The sequence below is a fragment of the Pelophylax lessonae genome (assembly GCF_965119305.1).
Source record: "Pelophylax lessonae genome assembly, chromosome: 9".
Classification (NCBI taxonomy): domain Eukaryota; kingdom Metazoa; phylum Chordata; class Amphibia; order Anura; family Ranidae; genus Pelophylax; species Pelophylax lessonae.
The window spans coordinates 44040159-44060911 of NC_138776.1; the positions used below are offsets into that span (position 1 = coordinate 44040159).

A 20753-nucleotide genomic window follows, 5' to 3' on the forward strand; every position below is an offset into this window, starting at 1 on the left:
AGGATTCAGTCTGTCCCCTGAGTGTGTGTCCTTGAAGCCATGCTGCCCTCAGAACGTTGGTTCATTTTTAGCCTCTGAGTGACGCGGTTACTTAAGTTTGCTCCGCCCACTTCCCCTATACTCCAGTATTTCCATCACTGGCCCCAATCGCGGAGTGTTTTATTTACTTTTCTTGTCTGCTTCCTTTTCCATTGTTCTCACACCATCTGCACATGACAGCGACCTTCCTCCCGCCGTTATCTGTGAGCTCAGTAGATGAATAAGCATTCTACATTGTTACACTCCGTCCCTCCTGAATATTCACTTCTTTTCTCAGATCCAACGGAATCGCATCGGCTCTGCCTAATAATAATACTACAAGTAAAATAAGGTGCTTATGAATAGAAAACCCACTCTAAAGCCTAGGCCTAGATCGCATGGTCTCTGACCTAGATCGCGTTGTCTCTGACCTAGATCGATCGCGTGGTCTCTGGCCTAGATCGATCGCGTGGTCTCTGGCCTAGATCGATCGCGTGGTCTCTGGCCTAGATCGATCGCGTGGTCTCTGGCCTAGATCGATCGCGTGGTCTCTGGCCTAGATCGATCGCGTGGTCTCTGGCCTAGATCGATCGCGTGGTCTCTGGCCTAGATCGATCGCGTGGTCTCTGGCCTAGATCGATCGCGTGGTCTCTGGCCTAGATCGATCGCGTGGTCTCTGGCCTAGATCGATCGCGTGGTCTCTGGCCTAGATCGATCGCGTGGTCTCTGGCCTAGATCGATCGCGTGGTCTCTGCCTACTTGGGAGCCTTGTGGAGGTTTCACATCATCAGACTGCAGAATTCTGTAGTTTAGACCTTTAAACTTTCAGGGCCTATTCACACTTAGTAAGGGAAAAAAGTATTTAATCCCCTGCTGATTTTGTACGTTTTCTCACTAACAAAGAAATGATCAATCTATAATTTTAATAGTAGGTTTATTTTAAGTGAGAGACAGAATAACAACAACAATATCCAGATAAACGCATTTCAAAAAAGTTATAAATTGATTTGCATTTAATGAGTGAAATAAGTATTTGACCCCTTCACAATAACATGACTTAGTACTTAGTGGCAAAACACTTGTTAGCAATCAGAGGTCAGACCTTTCTTGTAGTTGGCCACAAGGTTTGCACACATCTCAGGACGGATTTTGCCCCACTCCTCTTTGCAGATCCTCTCCAAGTCATTAAAGTGGAGTTCCACCTATTTTAGGCACTTTAGATGTATGTAATCCTCTTTAAAACGCCTTTTACCAATGGAAAGTTTTTTTTTTTTTTGCTAGTAAATACCTTATTTTCTGCTTTATTTATCCTCTTCTCACTTCCGGGTCCGGTTGGCGATTACGTCATTCGGCGATTCGCAGTGTGTGCTGGGATGTATCTCAGGGCATGAAATCTCGCATTATTTTCACAGGAGATGAGCTGTACTGCGTGCTCTGCCCCGCCTCCGCCCCGCCTCCTCTCAGTGAGCTGTATGTATTTAGTGCAGTGGTTCTTAACCTCGTTGGAGCTACTGAACCCCACTAGTTTCATATGCGCATTCACCGAACCCTTCTTAATTGGAAAAATAAAATATGATTTTTTCAAATTCAAAACATAGGTATATATTTAGGTATATATTTATACATAGGTGCACAAAATGAACAAAACCATTAACCACTTACCGCATATCGACGTAGGGCTAAGTCGGTAAACTTTGCGGGCTTATACCGGGATGATGCCTCTAGCTAGAGACATCATCCCGGTACCGTGGTTTGAAGCCGACGGTCGGCTTTCCGTCGGTAATGACCGATGCGGCTCGGGAGCCACTCGATCGTTACCCGGGGGGGCGGGAGGGAACGTCCGTACCCCCGACCCCCCCCCCCCCCCCCCGCCGCCTTCCGTGGCTTTGCTCGGGGCTCCCGGTGGGACGTCCGCCGTCTGGATGGAGTCCCGATGAATGCCGGAAACGGCATTGATCGGGTCTCCGATGACGTAACCCGGAGGCGGCGTCCATGACGTCACTTCCGGGTTACTGTGCTGCAAAAGACGGCAGATTTGAAAAACGGCTGTATGCAAAAATGCCGTTTTTGGCGTTTTGCATACAGGGAAGTGTAGTGGAGGTGTCTAGGGTCTTTTAGACCCTCGATCCCTCCATAAAGTGTACCTGTCACTACATATTGGTGTCACAAGGGATGTTTACATTGCTTGTGACAGCAATAAAAGTGATCAGATTTTTTTTTTTTAAAAAAAACCTGTAATAAAGTTAAAAAAAAGAAAAAATAAATAGGGAAAAAAAAAAAACAATTTAGCCGCCCCCGTCACCGTTAGCTCGCGCACAAAAAAAAACGTATACGCAAGTCGACCTGCAAATGAAATCGCTGTTCAAACCACACATGTGAGGTATCGCCGTGATCACCAGAGCATGGGCAATAATTTAAAAAAAAAGAGCTACACTCTAACTCTAAACTGGTAACCGTTAAATAAATTTAAAGCGTCGCAGATTGAGATCTCTATTGACCGTAGTTTGTCGCCATCCCACGGGGGGGGCGCAATTTTAAACTGTAACATGTTGGGTATCTCTTTACTCGGCGTGACATCTTTCACAATATACATGAAAAATGGGCTAACTTTACTGTTTAGTATTTTTTAACTGCAGTGAAATGTGATTTTTCAATTTTTTTCCCAAAAAATGGCATTTTAAAGAACGCTGCGCAAATACCACGTGACAAAAAATTTTGCAATGACCGACATTTTATTCTCCAGAGTCTTTGCTAAAAAAATATATATAATGTTTGGGGGTTCTAAGTAGTTTTCTAGGAAAAAATACTGGTTTTAACTTGTAAACAAAAAGTGTCCGAAATAGGGCTGGGGCTTAAGTGGTTAAAGAACAAAACCATTAAAACATGATTTTCACAACAAAACAAAAATATAATAAATTTGGGATAACTTAACTTCAGCTGCTTTTTCCCAGCATGATATTCGCCTTCTTCAACACAGCTGGTTTTATGAGTGTTTTCACCAATGGTGTGTGGTTTGCCCTGCTTTGCAATCAGGTAAGCAACTTCGTACGATGCTATGAGGATCGGTTTGTTGATGGGTACAAAGCCGAGAACAGGCAGACTAGCCTTTTCATCGAATCTGGCTCTCCTCACCTTGAATTCAGCGAGCGTTGTGTTCTTGTATTTTCCATCTCCATGCAGCTTAAGGAAGTGTTCTCTTAGTTTTGCCGGTGCTAGACTAGAATTGCTCAACTTGGCATTGCAAATCATGCAGTTAGGACGCTGACTCCCAACACGTTCCGTTATACATGTGAATCCATACTGTACAATTCGACTACTGGGCGTGCCAAATTCCCTGCAGCACAGATAGGCCAAGCGATGTTGCGTGATCACCTGCAGCGAATGAGCGGGGCGTGTCATCACAAATCATTTGAGTCGGGGATGTGTCTTGACCTCCGCCGAACCCGCGAGACTGACTCACCGAACCCCTGGGGTTCGATCGAACCCAGGTTAAGAACCACTGATTTAGTGTATTGAGGCTGTGCTCCACCCCGCCTCCTCTCAGTGAGCTGTATGTATGTAGTGTATTGAGGCCGTGCCCCGCCTCCTCTTAGTGAGCTGTATGTATGTAGTGTATTGAGGCCGTGCTCCGCCTCCTCTCAGTGAGCTGTATGTATGTAGTGTATTGAGGCCGTGCTCCGCCCTGCCTCCTCTCAGTGAGCGAGGACTGAAAGCATTATATCCTCACTGAGCTCACTGAGAGGAGGCGGGGTGGAGGTGGGGCGGAGGTGGGGCAGAGCACGCAGTGCAGCTCATCTCCTGTGTAATAATGCGAGATTTCATGCCCTGAAATACATCCCAGCACACACTGCGAATCGCGGAATGACGTAATCGCCGACCGGACCCGGAAGTGAGAAGAGGATAAATAAAGAGAAAATAAGGTATTTACTAGCAAAAAAAAAAAAAAAACTTTCCATTGGTAAAAGTCGTTTTAAAGGGGATTACATACATCTATGTAATCCAATTTATTAAAAATGGGTGGAACTCCACTTTAAGGTTTCGAGGCTGACATTTGGTAACTCGAAGCTTCAGCTCCCTCCACACCACATTATTTCTATAGGATTAAGGTCTGGAGACTGGCTAGGCCACTCTAGACCTTAATATGCTTCTTCTTGAGCCACTCCTTTGTTGCCTTGGCCGTGTGCTTTGGGTCTATGTCATGCTGGGATACCCATCCATGACCCATTTTTAATGCCCTGGCTTGAGAGAAGGAGGTTCTCACCCAAGATTTGGCGATACATGGCCCCGTCCATCGTCCCTTTTGATGCGGTGAAGTTGTCCTGTCCCCTTAGCAGAAAAACACCCCCAAAGCATGTTTCCACCTCCCATGTTTGATGGTGGGGATGGTGTTCTTGGGGTCAAAAGCAGCATTCCTCTTCCACCGCCTCCAAACACAGCGAGTTGGGTTGATGCCAAAGCGCTTAATTTTGGTCTTAATCTGACTGTAACACTTTCACCCAGTTCTCCTGAATCATTCAGATGTTCATTAGCAAACTACAGAGGGGCCTGTACATGTGCTTTCTTGAGCTGCATGTCAGTTCCCCATGCATCTCTATGGGGGAAATCGGATGGGAACGGACCATCTGTCTCTTCTCATCCGATCCGCTGGAGATCCGCTGGATCGATGGAAAATAGGGTTTCCATCCGTCCAGATTTGACGGATCGGATGTCAGCGGACATGTCTCCGCTGACATCCGATCCCCCATAGAGATGCATGGGGGGACCGTTCAGATCCGCCAAAAAAACGGACAGGCGGATCTGAACGGTCCGCCTGTGTGAAAGGGGCCTTAATGTGCTTTACCTTACCCATAGCAATGCACCTGCCCTATGTGCATTGTGTTGGGGTGCCAGTAATTGTGAATGGCACCCCAATGCACCATACCGTAATCATGCCCATTTTTGTTCTTTTTGGTACATTGGCAGCCCATTCATAATGGCTGGCCTGCCTTAGATCTCTTTTTAGATGGGCGGTAAAAATAGGTGGCTGAGCCGGTCAGCAAGCGGTTAATAACTTTTTTGGGGTGCCCAGCTTCATGCGATGCAGGTGAATGGCATCTCAAATGTGCGTTCTGCGATTTGTCATTCACACACCTGCGCTTTGAAATTGCGGGCAGAATCGTGGCAATCTGCCCGCAATTGAAACCACCGAGGTGTGAATGCCGTCTTAGAGAAGGGCGGGAGGGGGGCAGCACACGGATAGTCTTTTACCTTCATGTATAGAACGCACAAAGGTAAAAACAACATTCAGCCCTTATGATCATTTTAATGCCCTGGTGCCCAACATGCGGCCTCTGGGTATATGATGTGCGGCCCTCAGATCTCCGCATTCTGTAGAGGGAACATTGATTGAGGTAATAACATGGATCTCTACCAGCCTCATGTAACATGGTCCCAGTTTTGTATTGTCTCCTGCAGCATTTCCCAGCCAGCAATGTATCCGGTCCTCACTCTCTGACCCTCATTTCCTCTATTAGCTTTGCAGTCTCTGACAGTCATCTCCAGCATTACGTATACTGATCATTATGTGCGGCCCCTTGGGTGGTGTCAGAGGCCGCATTTGAGGCCCCCATTAGCTGATGAAATGACAACCACTCCCTTAATGCAACACACATTATACATGTTAACATCTGTGCATTAACACACCGCAGGAGATCATTGAAGTGTAAGAAGGACCCTAATGGACTGCCAGCACTCCACTACGGATGGCAATAGGTATGTGACCCCTTTTTTCAGCAATGCAGTGCACCATAGTGGAAGGTATGTGCATAGTGGGTGCGCTGCAGTGCGTCGCACTCAACTATCCAGTGCTTTGTGTTCCCATTTAGGCCTAATGCACACAGGATGTTTTTACAGCGGATGTTTTTGGCGTCAGACGTTTTTTTCTACAGCCAATAAACCCCCCCACCCAGCATGTTCTCCTATGTCTCCATGCACACATAGGCTGTTATCAGCAGTTTTTGGCAGGGGCAGTTTCTGGCTGTAAAAATACCCCCAAAAACTAGTGTGTTTTGAGTGGCGTTTTTTAGCTGTAAAAATGCTTGAACGTCAAACGCTGATAAATGCCAAAAAACGCTGCTAACTGGCGTTATTTGATGTTTTATTTTATTCCATTGCTCTTTTTAAGCCTGGGTTCTGTTTGGAGGTGTCGTTCATGGAACATAGCCTGGGGTCACACTGGTGCATGCTGAACACCGCATGTGATTTGCACCAAAAACGCACGGCATTCCTGTGCACATCACATGTGATGTCTGTGCCATGCAATTTGAGCCATATATTTTTGTATGGCTCAAATTGCATCACATTGGCACCAAAATGTCGTAGGACCCTTTTTTCCCTGCACCTAAATCTTATCGCAGTGTCCGATTATATAATACAAAAGTGCAGCGCTAAAGGTACCAATATTCACAAAAATTATGAAAAGAATGGGTAGTGTCCAAATAAATGAGTCCCACAAAAAATAGTGTAGGGTAAAGGTAAATCTGCATGCAGGATATTCCAGGGAGGGAATTCTTTCCCGTGACACCAAGGATAAGTGAAGGAGGGGGACACCTCTGTGATCAGATATAGTAAGCAGCTTACCGAATTTCCGTGGCTGCTCAAATGAATGAGTCAGCCTCTCCCGGCTAATAATCAAACCAATATGGTCAGATGTTTAGACAAGTATTCCAGAACTCCGTAGTTACTTTTCCGAATAGGAGGAACCGCCTCTCCAGATGTATGGTGGAATCAGTTTAATTAGGGGATGTTTAAGCTTAACACTCCTCAGTAAACTCCATCAGCCATAAGTGAATATGTGGAGAAGAAAAACGAGGCCCATAGCGTAATCCCGTAAAACTTTAAACAATAATTTATTAAAGAAACATACTCCCAATATAACGGATGATAACAGGCATATCAGAAGCTGAACATAGGGTAAAGGTGCGGCGTCCCGCAGATATCCCAGGCAGCAAACAATATGTCACAGAAAAAGCCGGCTACTTCCAGGGGGCGTGTGGACGTTGCGTCTGGAGTCGCCAACGTTTCGTCATCAAAAGACGTCGTCAAACGCTGATAAATGCCAAAAAACGCTGCTAACTGGCGTTATTTGATTTTTTATTCTATTGCTCTTTTTAAGCCTGGGTTCTGTTTGGAGGTGTCATTCATGGAACATAGCCTGGGGTCACACTGGTGCATGCTGAACACCGCATGTGATTTGCACCAAAAACGCACCGCATTCCTGTGCACATCACATGTGATGTCTGTGCAATGCAATTTGAGCCATATATTTTGTATGGCTCAAATTGCATCACATTGGCACCAAAATGTCGTAGGACCCTTTTTTTCCCTGCACCTAAATCTTATCGCAGTGTCTGATTGTCCACCGCCGTTGTCCACAGTGATCAATGCCAAAAATATGCAGATTGTCCACAGTGATCAATGTCAAAAATATGCAGATTGTCCACAGCGATCAATGCTAAAAATATGCACTGTCACTGTATTAATGACACTGGCTGGAAAGGGGTTAAACCTCTAGGAAGGGTGATCGTGTGCCTAGCCTGTCTTTGTGTACTGCGTTAGGTGCGTTTGCTAGGGGAAGAGATTAGTTTTATTCCAGAGACACAAAATCCATCCCCCCCCCCCCTGTCAGAATGGAGATCTGCCTTGTTTACCTAGGCAGAGCTTCTTCTGTGTGTTTTTCTGATGATCGACGACGGGTGCCAGAGGACATCCAGTGCTTGGCACCCACAGATCAGCTTCTGCTGTGAGTAAGTTCTGCAGGTGGAAGTGCAGAATCACGTATATTCATGCGATCCTGTGCAGGAGAGCCGCCTTTGTAGCAGTAAATACGCTATGGGCGGTCCTAAAGCGGTTAAAGTGGAAGTAAACCCTCCTCTGACACTTTTACCTATAGGTAAGCCTATGATAAGGCTTACCTATAGGTACTGTAAATATCTCCTAAATATGAACCGTTTAGGAGATATTTACCTTACATGCAGCCAGTGACGTCACTGGCGCATGCGCTCTGAAGGAACGGCCGCTGGTTCCATTCCTTCAAAGCCTCATGCCGTGACCGTCGGCTCCCGTGGGAGTGACGTCACCGCGGCTCCGGCCCATCAGATGGCCGGATGCAGCGATCCCGGAAGACGGGCGACTGGACATATCGTCCGTCATAGAGGTAAGCGGGCGGCACGGCGGGGGCTCGTTCTAAGGTAAGTATTTCATACTGAGCTAGTATGTGATGCATACTAGCTCATTATGTGTTTCTCTTACAGCTTGTAAAAAAAAAATGTAACTGAGTTTACAACCTCTTTAATGGGAGCACCTGAAAAACATCTCATTTAAAAGTCATGGTGTAAAAAATGCGCAGTTCTGCTTCCAGGTCCAAAGGCACAAGAAGCATCTATAGAATTACACAAAATAGCTGTCTCTAAAATCTCCTGCCTGCACTCACAAATGTGAATGGGGACTAAAATGTCCGTCCAGGTGATGCAACCGCACATAGTTTGTGGCTGGCCCAATCGGATTGCGTCTCAATGCTGTGCCATGCATGTGGCAAATTCTAAATGTATTTAGGTGGTATGCTTTGCTATCAGAAGTTGTTTATTTGCATACACAAAGCCGCAGTGTGTCAGCCAAAGACCGTGGGCGATGCGTTTACACAAGGATGGGTTGTGTTGCGCACACGTCACAAAATGCTCCTTGTCAGTTAATCTGGCATCTTTGCCATGTGACCCGATCAGATTTCACAACAAATCTCAGGCTCATTCCTGGGGCGGGAGGGCCGTGCCATCTGTCCTTTGGGATCCTCGGGACGATCTGTCAATGAGCGGTCACTGTGTGCGTCGCGCACGTATACGGCCCCGGGCAGCTCGTCCTATCGTCTTCCCTCCGTGACCTTGAGTGGCCCGCTACATTCTCTTTATAGCATGTTTATAAATGGAAAGTCGGCGAAAGCTTTACACTGACTGGGTTGTGGTGGCTGCTGGGGAGATTATCCTCACGTTTTTATTTTTATTTTATTTTTATTGCTGTTGTCGCTGAGCGCGTGAATAAAATGTCGTTGCTGACCATAGAACATAAAATGGGTGTCATTTGAGAACGTTGTCTGTGTTGGGGGTAAAGAAAAGCAAATCTATTAACAGAAAGCTTGCTGCGGTAATACTAGACCCTAAAACTGGGGTCAGCTACCTTGGCACCCCAGCTGGGGCCAGACTACAAATCCCATCATGCCTCTGGGAATCATGCCTAGGACTGCTAGTCCTGCAATGCCTCATGGGACTTGTAGTTCTATAACAGCTGCAGTTCAAGTTTTCCTACACCTGTCCTAAAAGTAAGTTTACCTACCTACCCTCTATACCAGGGGTGTTCAAACTATGGCCCTCCAGTTGTTCAGGAACTACAATTCCCACCATGCTTAGTCATGTCTGTGAATGTCAGAGGTATACAATGCCTCATGGGATATGTAGTTCCGCAACAGCTGGAGGGCCGTAGTTTGAGGATCCCTGCTCTATACTAATGCTAGCACCAAAATATGCCGCGACTTACCTATATAATGAGATTGTGACCCCCCAGTGATGCCACCAGAACCCCCCCAATAAGCATGAGCTTCCTAATATGGGAATCCTGGGCCAAGCCCTTCCAGCGCTGCACGGCTTGGCATCTGATCATTGTCGTAGGGGGATGGGCACACATTTTTGAACATCTGTGTATACAAATATTTCAGGTGCTCATGGGACTGGGTGTCCCAGTAAAGTTGTACTTTTGGCACCTTATGGCTCATATGTGTCCCCTGGACAGGTTCACCTAAAAACCAAATTCTCTGGATAAAGTGGAGCAGATTTACACATTTTTCTCTGTGACCCCCCATTGGGGAAATTACGGTTATTTCCTAATAAGGGAGCAAGAAAGAGAGGGGGGTGGTTCTTACCTTGGATAAGAACATGCAAAAGAAACTCTCAAGATCTTTTAGGCCTTACAAGTTGTGTTTTACAGCAACGCATAGTAATGCATGATACCAAGTGCTTTTAGGGTGCCATTTATCTTGATTGTCAACACATGTCCATGTCAATATGTCTGTGTGTCTGCATCTGATGTCTGCGGTCAGGTGTGTGTCTGCATCTGATGTCTATGGTCAGGTGTGTGTCTGCATCTGATGTCTGCGGTCAGGTGTGTGTCTGCATCTGATGTCTGCGGTCAGGTATGTGTCTGCAGGTCTGTAGTCAGGTGTGACTGCAGTGGATGTTTCTGCGGTCAGGTGTGTCTTTACAGTCGTGTGTCTCCCGGGGTAGTTTCTGAGTGTCTAGTCAGGTGTGTGTCTGCAGCTGATATTTCTGCATGTCTGCAGTCCGGTGCGTGTCTGCAGCTGATGTTTGCATGTCTGCAGTACGGTGCGTGTCTGCAGCTGATGTTTGCATGTCTGCAGTACGGTGCGTGTCTGCAGCTGATGTTTGCATGTCTGCAGTATGGTGTGTGTCTGCAGCTGATGTTTGCATGTCTGCAGTACGGTGTGTGTCTGCAGCTGATGTTTGCATGTCTGCAGTACGGTGTGTGTCTGCAGCTGATGTTTGCATGTCTGCAGTACGGTGTGTGTCTGCAGCTGATGTTTGCATGTCTGCAGTCAGGTGCGTGTCTGCAGCTGATGTTTGCATGTCTGCAGTCAGGTGCGTGTCTGCAGCTGATGTTTGCATGTCTGCAGTCCAGTGTGTGTCTGCAGCTGATGTTTGCATGTCTGCGGTCAGGTGTGTGTCTGCAGCTGATGTTTGCATGTCTGCAGTCAGGTGCGTGTCTGCAGCTGATGTTTGCATGTCTGCAGTCAGGTGTGTGTCTGCAGCTGATGTTTCTGCATGTCTGCGGTCAGGTGTGTGTCTGCAAGCTGATTGCATGTCTGCGGTCAGTTGTGTGTCTGCAGCTGATTGCATGTCTGCGGTCAGTTGTGTGTCTGCAGCTGATTGCATGTCTGCGGTCAGTTGTGTGTCTGCAGCTGATTGCATGTCTGCGGTCAGTTGTGTGTCTGTAGCGGATGCTTCTGCATGTCTGCGGTCAGGTGTGTGTCTGCAGCTGATGTTTGCATGTCTGTGGTCAGTTGTGTGTCTGCAGCCAATTGCATTTCTGCGGTCAGTTGTGTGTCTGTAGCGGATGCTTCTGCATGTCTGCGGTCAGGTGTGTGTCTGCAGCTGATGTTTGCATGTCTGCGGTCAGGTGTGTGTCTGCAGCTGATGTTTGCATGTCTGCGGTCAGGTGTGTGTCTGCAGCGGATGCTTCTGCATGTCTGCGGTCAGTTGTGTGTCTGCAGGGGATGCTTCTGCATGTCTGCGGTCAGGTGTGTGTCTGCAGCGGATGTTTCTGCATATCTGCAACAGATGTATCTCTGTGTCTGCGGCTAAAATCTCTGCGGTCAGGTGTGTAACTGCAGTATAGGGCTCTGTGTGTCTGCAGCAGATGTCTGAATTTCTGTAGTAAGGTGGGATTCTACATAGAACATCTGTGGCCAGGTGTGAGAGTGCAGCTGAGGTCTCTGCATGTATGCAGTCGGGTATGTGTCTGCAGTGAATATCTATGGGGGTAAGTGTGTGTCTGCAGCTGAGGTCTGCACTCTGCAGTCAGATGTCTGTTTGCGTCTGAGATCACTGCATGTCTGCAGTCAGATGTCTGTCCGTGTTTCTGCAGTCAGGTGTGTCTGCATCTAATATCTGTGACCAGGTGTGTGTCTGTATGTTTCTGCAAATGTCTGTGCTTAGGCATGTGTCTGAAGCTGAGGTCTGTATGCCTGCAGTCCGTCATCTGAGGTCTCTGCATGCCTGCGGTTAGGTGTATGTCTGCATCCCCGCTGACCTGCCTCCTCTTCTCTTCAAGGTGAGACCCAGCTCCGCTGCAAGCTGAACCATGAGTGCCGGATCCAGCCCAGGGGTGATCACGGCCCCTCCTCTTCCCAGCATGCCTCACAAAGAGCGGTACTTCGACCGCGTCGACGAGAACGACCCCAACTACCTGCGGGAGAGGAACATGTCTCCGGACCTCCGGCAGGACTTCAACATGATGGAGCAGAAGAAGAGGGTGACGCAGATACTTAAGAGCCCAGTAAGTAGCCGGCATGCTGCATCAGCTTACTCTAAGCTGTTGGTTTACGGGGTCTCACGGGACTGCGCGGGAGCTTTTGTTGTTTTTTGTTTCGGAAAGTTTGCGGACAAAGCGCTTCCGATATTTTGTTGATATCCGGAGCTGCTTTTATGGTCCTGTTATTAAGTGGTTGGATAAGAGGCCTGTCCCCCTTCCTTTATCCCAGAGTAACAATTTCTAGCTCCCTGGCCTGACCACTAATACTTCTCCTTCCTGAAAGATCTAATCCCCTTTGAAAAGTATTATACGCAGACCCTGCGCCCGGCCGCCCCTCCGCTGCAGACCCTCGAACGGCTGCTGGCTCAGGCGGACTTGCAAGGCTTTCAAATTCTTTCTTTTGAGCTGCGCTCAGAGTGGTGCGCTTGATTACACAATCACAAGAGTGTCCAGGCTCGGGGGGGGGGGGGGGGGGATGTGGGGTGGGGAGCAGGGAGGGATATTCAGGACATTAACCCTTGCTAGCCGAGGCCCAGTCCTCACATGGTGTTTGGGATTAGTGGGTAAAATACCCTTTACTTTGGTGGTCAGTGGAGAGAATGTTGCCATTCAGGTAGCTAAAAGTATCATTGGGGCAATGCCATTGACTCTGCAAGGTGGTGTTGGTCCTGGAACCATGTAGAGACCATCAATGGGAGGTCAATTGGCAACAGCTACAGGAACCCCTAGCAACTTCTGGGCAAACTCTAGGGGTTCATGGAGCTCTGGTTGAGAATATCTGTTCTGGAGTTAACCTTTACATAACTTTCGCCTTAATTCATCCAATTTTGGAACCATCAGGGTTTCATGGAACTCTGGTTGAGGATGGTAACCTTTTACCTCAATGTCCCTTCATTCACCAAAAGCCATGCACATAAGGTCATTCCATTGATTTTGCCAGTTGGTGTTGATCCTGGAACCATGCGGAGACCATCAATGGGAGGTCAATCAACAGCTTAAGGAACCTCTAGCAACCTCTGGGGGAACTCTACGGGTTCATGGAATTCTGGTTGAGAATGACTGTTCTGGAGACTAACTAACATTATTTCAGTGTAGCCTTAATTTACCCGAACCCATGCCAATTGGGCCATGCCATTGACTTAGTGGTTTTGGTTCTTGATCCCTGGCAATGGCTATCAATGGGAGGTCAATCGGCAACAGAAAATAATCCCCTACCAACTGCTGGAGGAACCCTAGGGTTTCATGGAACTTTGGTTAAAAATGATTGTTCTGGAGGCTAACTTTACATCAGTGTTGCCCTAATTCACCTAAACCCACTACATTGTTGGGGAGTCGATACATTTCTATCTCATTCATTGAGAGACACAGGAAGTTGTATACTTTCGGGTTTTACTGAAGCTTATGGGAGGATTTGGACACTGGCAAACTGGAAATCTTTAGGCCAGCTCAAGATAACCTCTCCTCTACCCAACCCAGTATTTTGGTAGTGTTCGAAGAAGGATGGACATCTTTTATTCAACTCTGCTTAGAAAATTCTATACAAGTTTTTTTGTTTTAGCTTTTCTGTCTTAGGACTTGTTTTAGGTCTATTGTCAGATTTGTGTCTACCAAAGACTTGTTCCCTTTCGATGTTAACCATGTTAGTTGCTTTCTCTCCCAAACAGGAATTCGTTTTTGGTTCACCCCTTGGTGGGATCAGGTTGTCCAACTCTTGCTTGTTCTATGGTTGGGTACTCCCTTCCACGATGAGTCATTGCTGTCTGGTGGGTGACCATTTCATCTTGGTCTTTGGTTGGGTGCTCCCTTCTATTAGAAGTCATTGCTCTCTGTTGGCTGACCATTTTGTCTTGGTCTATGGTTGGGTGCTCCTTTTCATATTGAGTCATTGCTGTCTGGTGGGTGGCCATTTCTTCTTGGTCTTGGGCATCCCGTTGATTCTCTTTCTCCTCCTTTTGTCATGTTGACAGGCTTCACAATCAAGCCAGTGGGTTTGGCCTCTGCCAGTTTCCGTTTTTAGATGCTGGTTCTTCAAGCAACTTTTGGGCTGCAGGTCCAAGTTAAATTTGTTGCACCTGTTGTTGGCTTCCCATCCCTCAGTTGGACTGCTTTTGGACATCCAAATTGTTTGACTTCCAGCACGCCTTGGTAGACAAAAAAGTAAATTTAAAATTTTTTTGTATTCACTGTAAAATCCTTTTCTTGGACAAGTCCCTCCTCTGTGTTCATGATCATGTTGCTGGTACTTCTAGAGGTTATCCTTAGCTGGTCTGCAGATTTTTGTTTACTGCCAGTGTCCAAATTCTCCCATAGGCAGCAGTATGACCCAACAGTAAATGACTTCCTGTGTCCCTCAATGGTCCCCTGGAGTACAAAAATCCTAAAGGAACGACTGCTAATAAAGATTTCTGTAAATTTTCCCAAACTTCCACATCAAAGAGGAGAGAGTCCAGAGAAGGGCAACAGAACGAATTAGGGGATTGGAGGACCTTAATTATGGAGAGCGTCTGCAATCGCTTGATTCCTGAGAGGGGACATGATAGCAATTTATAAATACCTCAATGGGGATCTCAGCTTAGAAAAAAAAGCTGTTCAGTTGAAAGGATTGCATGAGGACTCGAGGGCATACAATGCGATTAGAGGAGAAGCGTTTTAACCTCAGGCAACGGAAGGGGTTCTTTAAACTGTTAGGGCTACAAGATTGTGGAATTCTCTACCACAAGAGGTGGTTTCTGCGGGAAGTTTGGCTACTTTCAAACGACTTTTAGACGTACATCTCAAGGATCAGGACATTCAGGGGTATGAGAGATGATTACAGCCACACACACCTACACAGGTTGAACTGGATGGACTATTGTCTTTATTTAACCTCACCTACTATGTAACTAAATGAAATGTTTTTGTTTACAGGCCTGTTCAGGTTTTTAAAAAGGTTGTGGAGAGAAGTGTCGAGTGCAATTACCAACACCAGCCAATCAAAATCAATCTTACGCTGGCCTGATGTTGACACCGTAGATTATGATTGGCTGCTCTGGGTTACTGCAATTTACACACCACCAGTGCTATGATGTTCCACATCATAGCACTGGTCATCGTTTTTTTAATGGCGATCGTTCTTATCAATGTGCTGTAAAGGCAGGCACTAAAGAAGTAAGATTGATTACATTTTATTGGTCCACGGATTTATTACATTTTATTGGTCCACGGATTTATTACATTTTATTGGTCCACGGATTGATTACATTTTATTGGTCCACGGATTTATTACATTTTATTGGTCCACGGATTTATTACATTTTATTGGTCCACGGATTTATTACATTTTATTGGTCCACGGATTGATTACATTTTATTGGTCCACGGATTGATTACATTTTATTGGTCCACGGATTGATTACATTTTATTGGTCCACAGATTGATTGCATTTTATTGGTCCACGGATTGATTGCATTTTATTGGTCCACGGATTGATTGCATTTTATTGGTCCACGGACTGATTGCATTTTATTGGTCCACGGATTGATTGCATTTTATTGGTCCACGGATTGATAACTTTTTATTGGTCCACCATGGTGCAGTGCACTCCAGCACACTATTGAAGGACAGGAGCGATATTTGCTGAATAAACCTGGTAAATGCTGACAAATCCAATACCCACCCCACCTTGTCCTCCTGAGGGGGAGGTAAAGCTGAACTCCAGGCAGATCTTAAAGGCACAAACCAGTTCAGTTCTGTAATCCGTAATCTATCAATTAATGCATATATTTTTATATTCAGGTCCTGTAGTTTGACCCGATATCCGTCTTTTGCAGTCCCTGTACAGCAGAGCTCAGACTGGGGAAGGGAGAAGCAGCACAAAGAGCAAATTATACTGCAGTGCAGAGAGCTTACTGATAGGAGGAATAAGCAGAGTGAAAGAGAAACAAGTTCATCCGTCTGCTGCTTCTCTTTTCACTGTCCAGTCTCTGGCTGTGGGAGGAACAGGATCTGTAGATGTTACTAAGCTGCAGCAGAGAAATAGCGGGTCTCCTGCCCTACCAGTCCATAGCTGTGTAAATCTGAGGACTGGATGGACATAACTACACATCCTTTGACAGTTAAACATCTCTTTAATATGTAATTTATGTGCAAATTTAGAGCTTTTGCCTCTAAAGAACTTTTGTGCTGAGAGCAATGTAACCCTGCCAGAGCTATCTTTCTCCTGAAAACGATGATGTCCCGGCCGTCTGACTGCCTTTCTATGAATCGCTAACCTGGAACAAGAATGCAGGTCGAAGGGGCTCAGAAAACACTGAAATATTGGGTTCAGCATGACAGGTAGGATTTTGTATCTTAGGATCTGCATGACAGCCAGGGTTTTGGTATATTCGGAAGCCCTCTTTAAGCTTTCTTTTCTGCCGCAGTCAAGCACAACCGCATTTCCTGCGATGGTGTGCTTTTAGATTTTGAGCATTGAAAAAAGTTGGTGTAGAATTTATTCTAGGAGCGCCCTCTGCTGGTCATTCTTCAGTAAAACAGGCGGCCAAGTTTTCCAGTTCACCTTCTTCTCACGTTTATACTGCTAGTTCACTATTCACTGGCAGGCAGGGGTCACCTGAAGCTGAATTGTGCCCATTATGAGGGGTTCCCACCATCCCTGTGCTGGGTTCCCGGGTCTGTACATCTGCTGTGCCCATTATGAGGGGTTCCCACCATCTCTGTGCAGAGTTCCCGGGTCTGTACAAATGTTGTGCCCATTATGAGGGGGTCCCATCATCTTTGTGCTGAGTTCCCAAGTCTGTACACCCGCTGTGCCCATTATGAGGGATTCTCACCATCCCTGTGCTGGGTTCCCTGGTCTGTACACCCGCTGTGCCCATTATGAGGGATTCTCACCATCCCTGTGCTGGGTTCCCTGGTCTGTACACCCGCTGTGCCCATTATGAGGGGTTCCCACCATCCCTGTCCTGAGTTTCCGGGTCTGTACAAATGTTGTGCCCATTATGAGGGATTCCCGTCATCTTTGTGCTGAGTTCCAAAGTCTGCATACCTGCTGTGCCCATTATGAGGGATTCCCACCATCCCTGTGCGGAGTTCCAAGGTCTGTACACCTGCTGTGCCCATTATGAGGGGTTCCCATCATCCCTGTGCGGAGTTCCTAGGTCTGGACCCCTGCTGTGCCCATTATGAGGGATTCCCACCATCCCTGTGCTGGGTTCCCGGGTCTGTACACCTGTTGTGCCCATTATGAGGGGTTCCCATCATCCCTGTGCGGAGTTCCTAGGTCTTTATAAGTGCTGTGCCCATTAGCACAGGGATGGTGGGAACCCTTCATAATGGGCACAGCAGGTGTACAGACCCCGGAACTCAGCACAAGGATGGTGGGAACCCTTCATGAGTTCCTGGGTCTGTACACCTGCTGTGCCCATCATGAGGGGTTCCTATCATCCCTGTAATGAGTTCCTGAGATCTCAGAAACGCGTTGATCTTTATTAGAGGAGCAATTTAAAAAGCAGGAAATCTTTTTTTGGATTCTCTTTTCCTTTTGGTCTGATGTTCCCTTTTCCATCCATAAAGATTTTGCCCCCCCCCCCCCCCTCTGCCGTGTGATCTCAGGTGTTACACATTTGCATATTTTTCGTATAATATTGCCCGACTCTGATAGGGAAGCTCATTCATTTCAGCAGTTTGCCTTACACTCAACAAAGCAGCTTAAGCTGTGCTTGGGCTTCATACTCTGCTTGTATTTTCATGGCACCTTTGTTCCCTGTGAGTTGGCAAATTTTAGGGTGCCATTAACAATGACGGCCTTCACAAGCATGACGTGTGTTTTTGTTTCAGGTTCCGTAAATGCATGCTGTTCTGTCCCACCATCTTGTATTTTTTTTTAATTTATTGTATTGAACTGCATTTTTTTGTAGTATGTTGACATCTAGTGGCAGTTTTGGGCCACTGCAACTGGGTTACAATGTGATTTTTGGGTCCTCCCCTTCTGTTTAGTGCTAGTTTATTCCTAGCTAGACTCTCCCCATTTCTTAGATGTTTCCTACACACGATACGAAAATCGGAAGGAACATTTCGTCGGACGAAGGATCTCCCGATTTTCGGATTGTTAGTATGGTGCTTTCGACAGCCGATTACGGATTTTCGGACAACAAAATCCTGATGTGCAGGCGATATTTTTATCGTACGTCAACACAACGTCCGATTTTCGTCTTTAATTTGTACAGTTTTCGTCCGAAAAAAGTCTTAAGAGTAAGACTAGACATGCTCAGAGAAGAAAGAACACATACAAAGCAATCCAACACATGAAATCGCTTCTGAAGTAGAATTCTGTCGTACGGGAAAATTCGTATGAAAATAACCTTCACTTTCCACATCAGACTAGCATGCCACAAAAAACGGATGACAGATCGTTCGATAATCTGATCGTGTGTACGGGGCTTAGTCATTTGCAGAGACAGGGCTTGAGTAAACCATTAATTTACTAAACCTGGGGAGTGCAAAATCTGGTGCAGCTCTGCATAGAAACCAATCCGCTTCCAGTTTTTTTTGACCAAACCTAATTGAAGAAGCTGATGTTGGAAGCTGATTGGCTAACATGCACAGCTGCACCAGATTTTGCACTCCACTTGTAGTAAATCAATCCCATTGGCTTTTTACACTTTAACCACTTGCCGACCGCCGCAAGTACATATACTGCGGCGGTCAGCCCCTCCTGGGCAAAGTGACGTATGGGTACGTCACTCGCCCACGAGCCTATAGGGAGCGCGCGCGCCGCCGGAGGCGCGCTCCTGCCCCCTGCTCGTTCCCTCCCATCCCCGCGCGAGTGACCGGCGGCTCCGATGTCCGCCGGCCACTCGCGATCTCCCGCTGGAGAGGGAGAAAAGCAGGGGACTGATGTAAACACAGCCGCCTGTCATTCTCCCTGATGTAACTGCAGAGATCATACGGTCCTGCTATGTAGGATCGTATGTCTCTGTGGTTACATCACAAGCCACGCCCCCCCCACCGTTAGAATCACACCCCTAGGGACACATTTAACCCCTTGATCACTAAAGTTAACCCTTTCCCTGTCAGTGTCATTATTACAGTTTTTAGCACTGATTACTGTAGTAATGTCACTGGTCCCCCCAAAAGTGCCAAAAATGTCAGTCAGGGGTCCGATCTGTCCGCCGCAATATCGCAGTCCCGCAAAAAAAAATCGCAGATCGCCGCCTTTACTAGTTTAAAAAAAAAACTAAAAATGACATAAATCTTTCCCGTAGTTAGTAAACGCAATAACTTTTGCGCAAACCAATCAAAATACGCTTATTGCGATTTTTTTTTTTTTTTACCAAAAATATGTAGCAGAAAATAAATTGGCCTAAAATGTTAAAAAATTGATATTTAAATTTTTTTTTGAGAGTTTCATATAAAAAAAAAATGTGAAAAATATTGTTGTTTTTTCAAAATTGTCGCTCTTTTTTTGTTTATAGCACAAAAAGTAAAAATCGCACAGGTGATCGAATACCACCAAAAGAACGCGCTGTGTGTGGGGAAAAAAAGTACGTCCATTTCATTTGGGTACAGCGCTGCACGACCGCGCAATTGTCCGTTAAAGTCACGCAGTGCCGAATCGCAAAATAGGCTCTGGTCTTTGAGCAGCCAAATCCTCTGGGGCTTAAGTGGTTAAAGCGGATCTTCACTGCATCCAACAACCAAAAACACGGTTTATTACATTTTTATTATTCAAAGTAAACTCCCCCCTTTTATGTCTCAATGCTTTTGTTAAAAAAAATCACTTTGAAAAACACCCCCCTAGCATTTCTGGCAGATGATTCATATGGTATTTACTTCCTGGAATCCATCGGCCCTTAGCTCAAGCATGAAAGCAGGAGAGTGTGCTTAGCTGAGAAAGCCCCTCCTGAGGACTTCTGGGATGTATGACATTTGCTTAGGCATGGAAACCAGGAAATAACTGAAGAAATATAAAAAAGAAAAAAGGTTAAAACAAGTAAATATGATCTAAATATTTAATCTATTTACTAATACTAGCAGAATAACAGTAAGAGCCGGTTCACATAGGAGCGACCCGACTTGTTGGGGCGACCTGTGAAGTCGCGGTGCACAGCGTGCACCGCGACCTCGGAGAGACATGCACGGACTTCATATCATTGAAGTCAATGCAGGTCGCTCCAGGTCGCCCCAAAGTAGTACAGGACCCTTTTTCTAAGTCGGAGCAACTTGTGTCGCTCCTATTAGAACGGGTCCTGTGCTAATCTATGGCAGGCGACTTGTCAGGCGACCAGGTCGCCTGACAAGTCGCCCCAGTGTGAACCGGCTCTAAGGCTACGTTCTGATGTGGGCGTAGCGGATCACGGCCAGAATCACTGCGATTCTGCCTGCAATCCGGAATCATTTGCACCACCTGACTTGGCACCATCCACAGGCAGCTTAACTCTTCAATAAGACACAGAAGTTGAATCCAAAGCAATTTTCGTTCAGCCAATGGCAGTACAGAGGATGTTTTTCCAGCCTTTTAAAGTGAAACTTCACGCTCTCAATCAACTGAATATTCTTAGGCTACATTCACATCTGGGCGTAGCGGATCACAGGCAGAATCACTGCGATTCTGCCCGCGATCCGGAATCATTGCAAATCGCGGGACGCCTGTGCGTTGCCCGTGATTTGCAATGGCACCCCA

At 46.4% G+C, this 20753-nt stretch overlaps 1 protein-coding gene across 1 annotated transcript in view; it reads left to right on the plus strand.

Annotated features, from left to right (window-relative positions):
- The window catches only part of ADD3 (adducin 3), a 230648-nt gene that overhangs the window by 150851 nt on the left and 59044 nt on the right, over nt 1-20753 (plus strand). Inside the window, exon 2 of the mRNA XM_082268336.1 lies at nt 11890-12114. Within this exon, the coding sequence (XP_082124462.1) occupies nt 11920-12114 (195 nt within the window). The 5' untranslated portion in view covers nt 11890-11919. The remainder of the gene's footprint in view (nt 1-11889; nt 12115-20753) is intronic.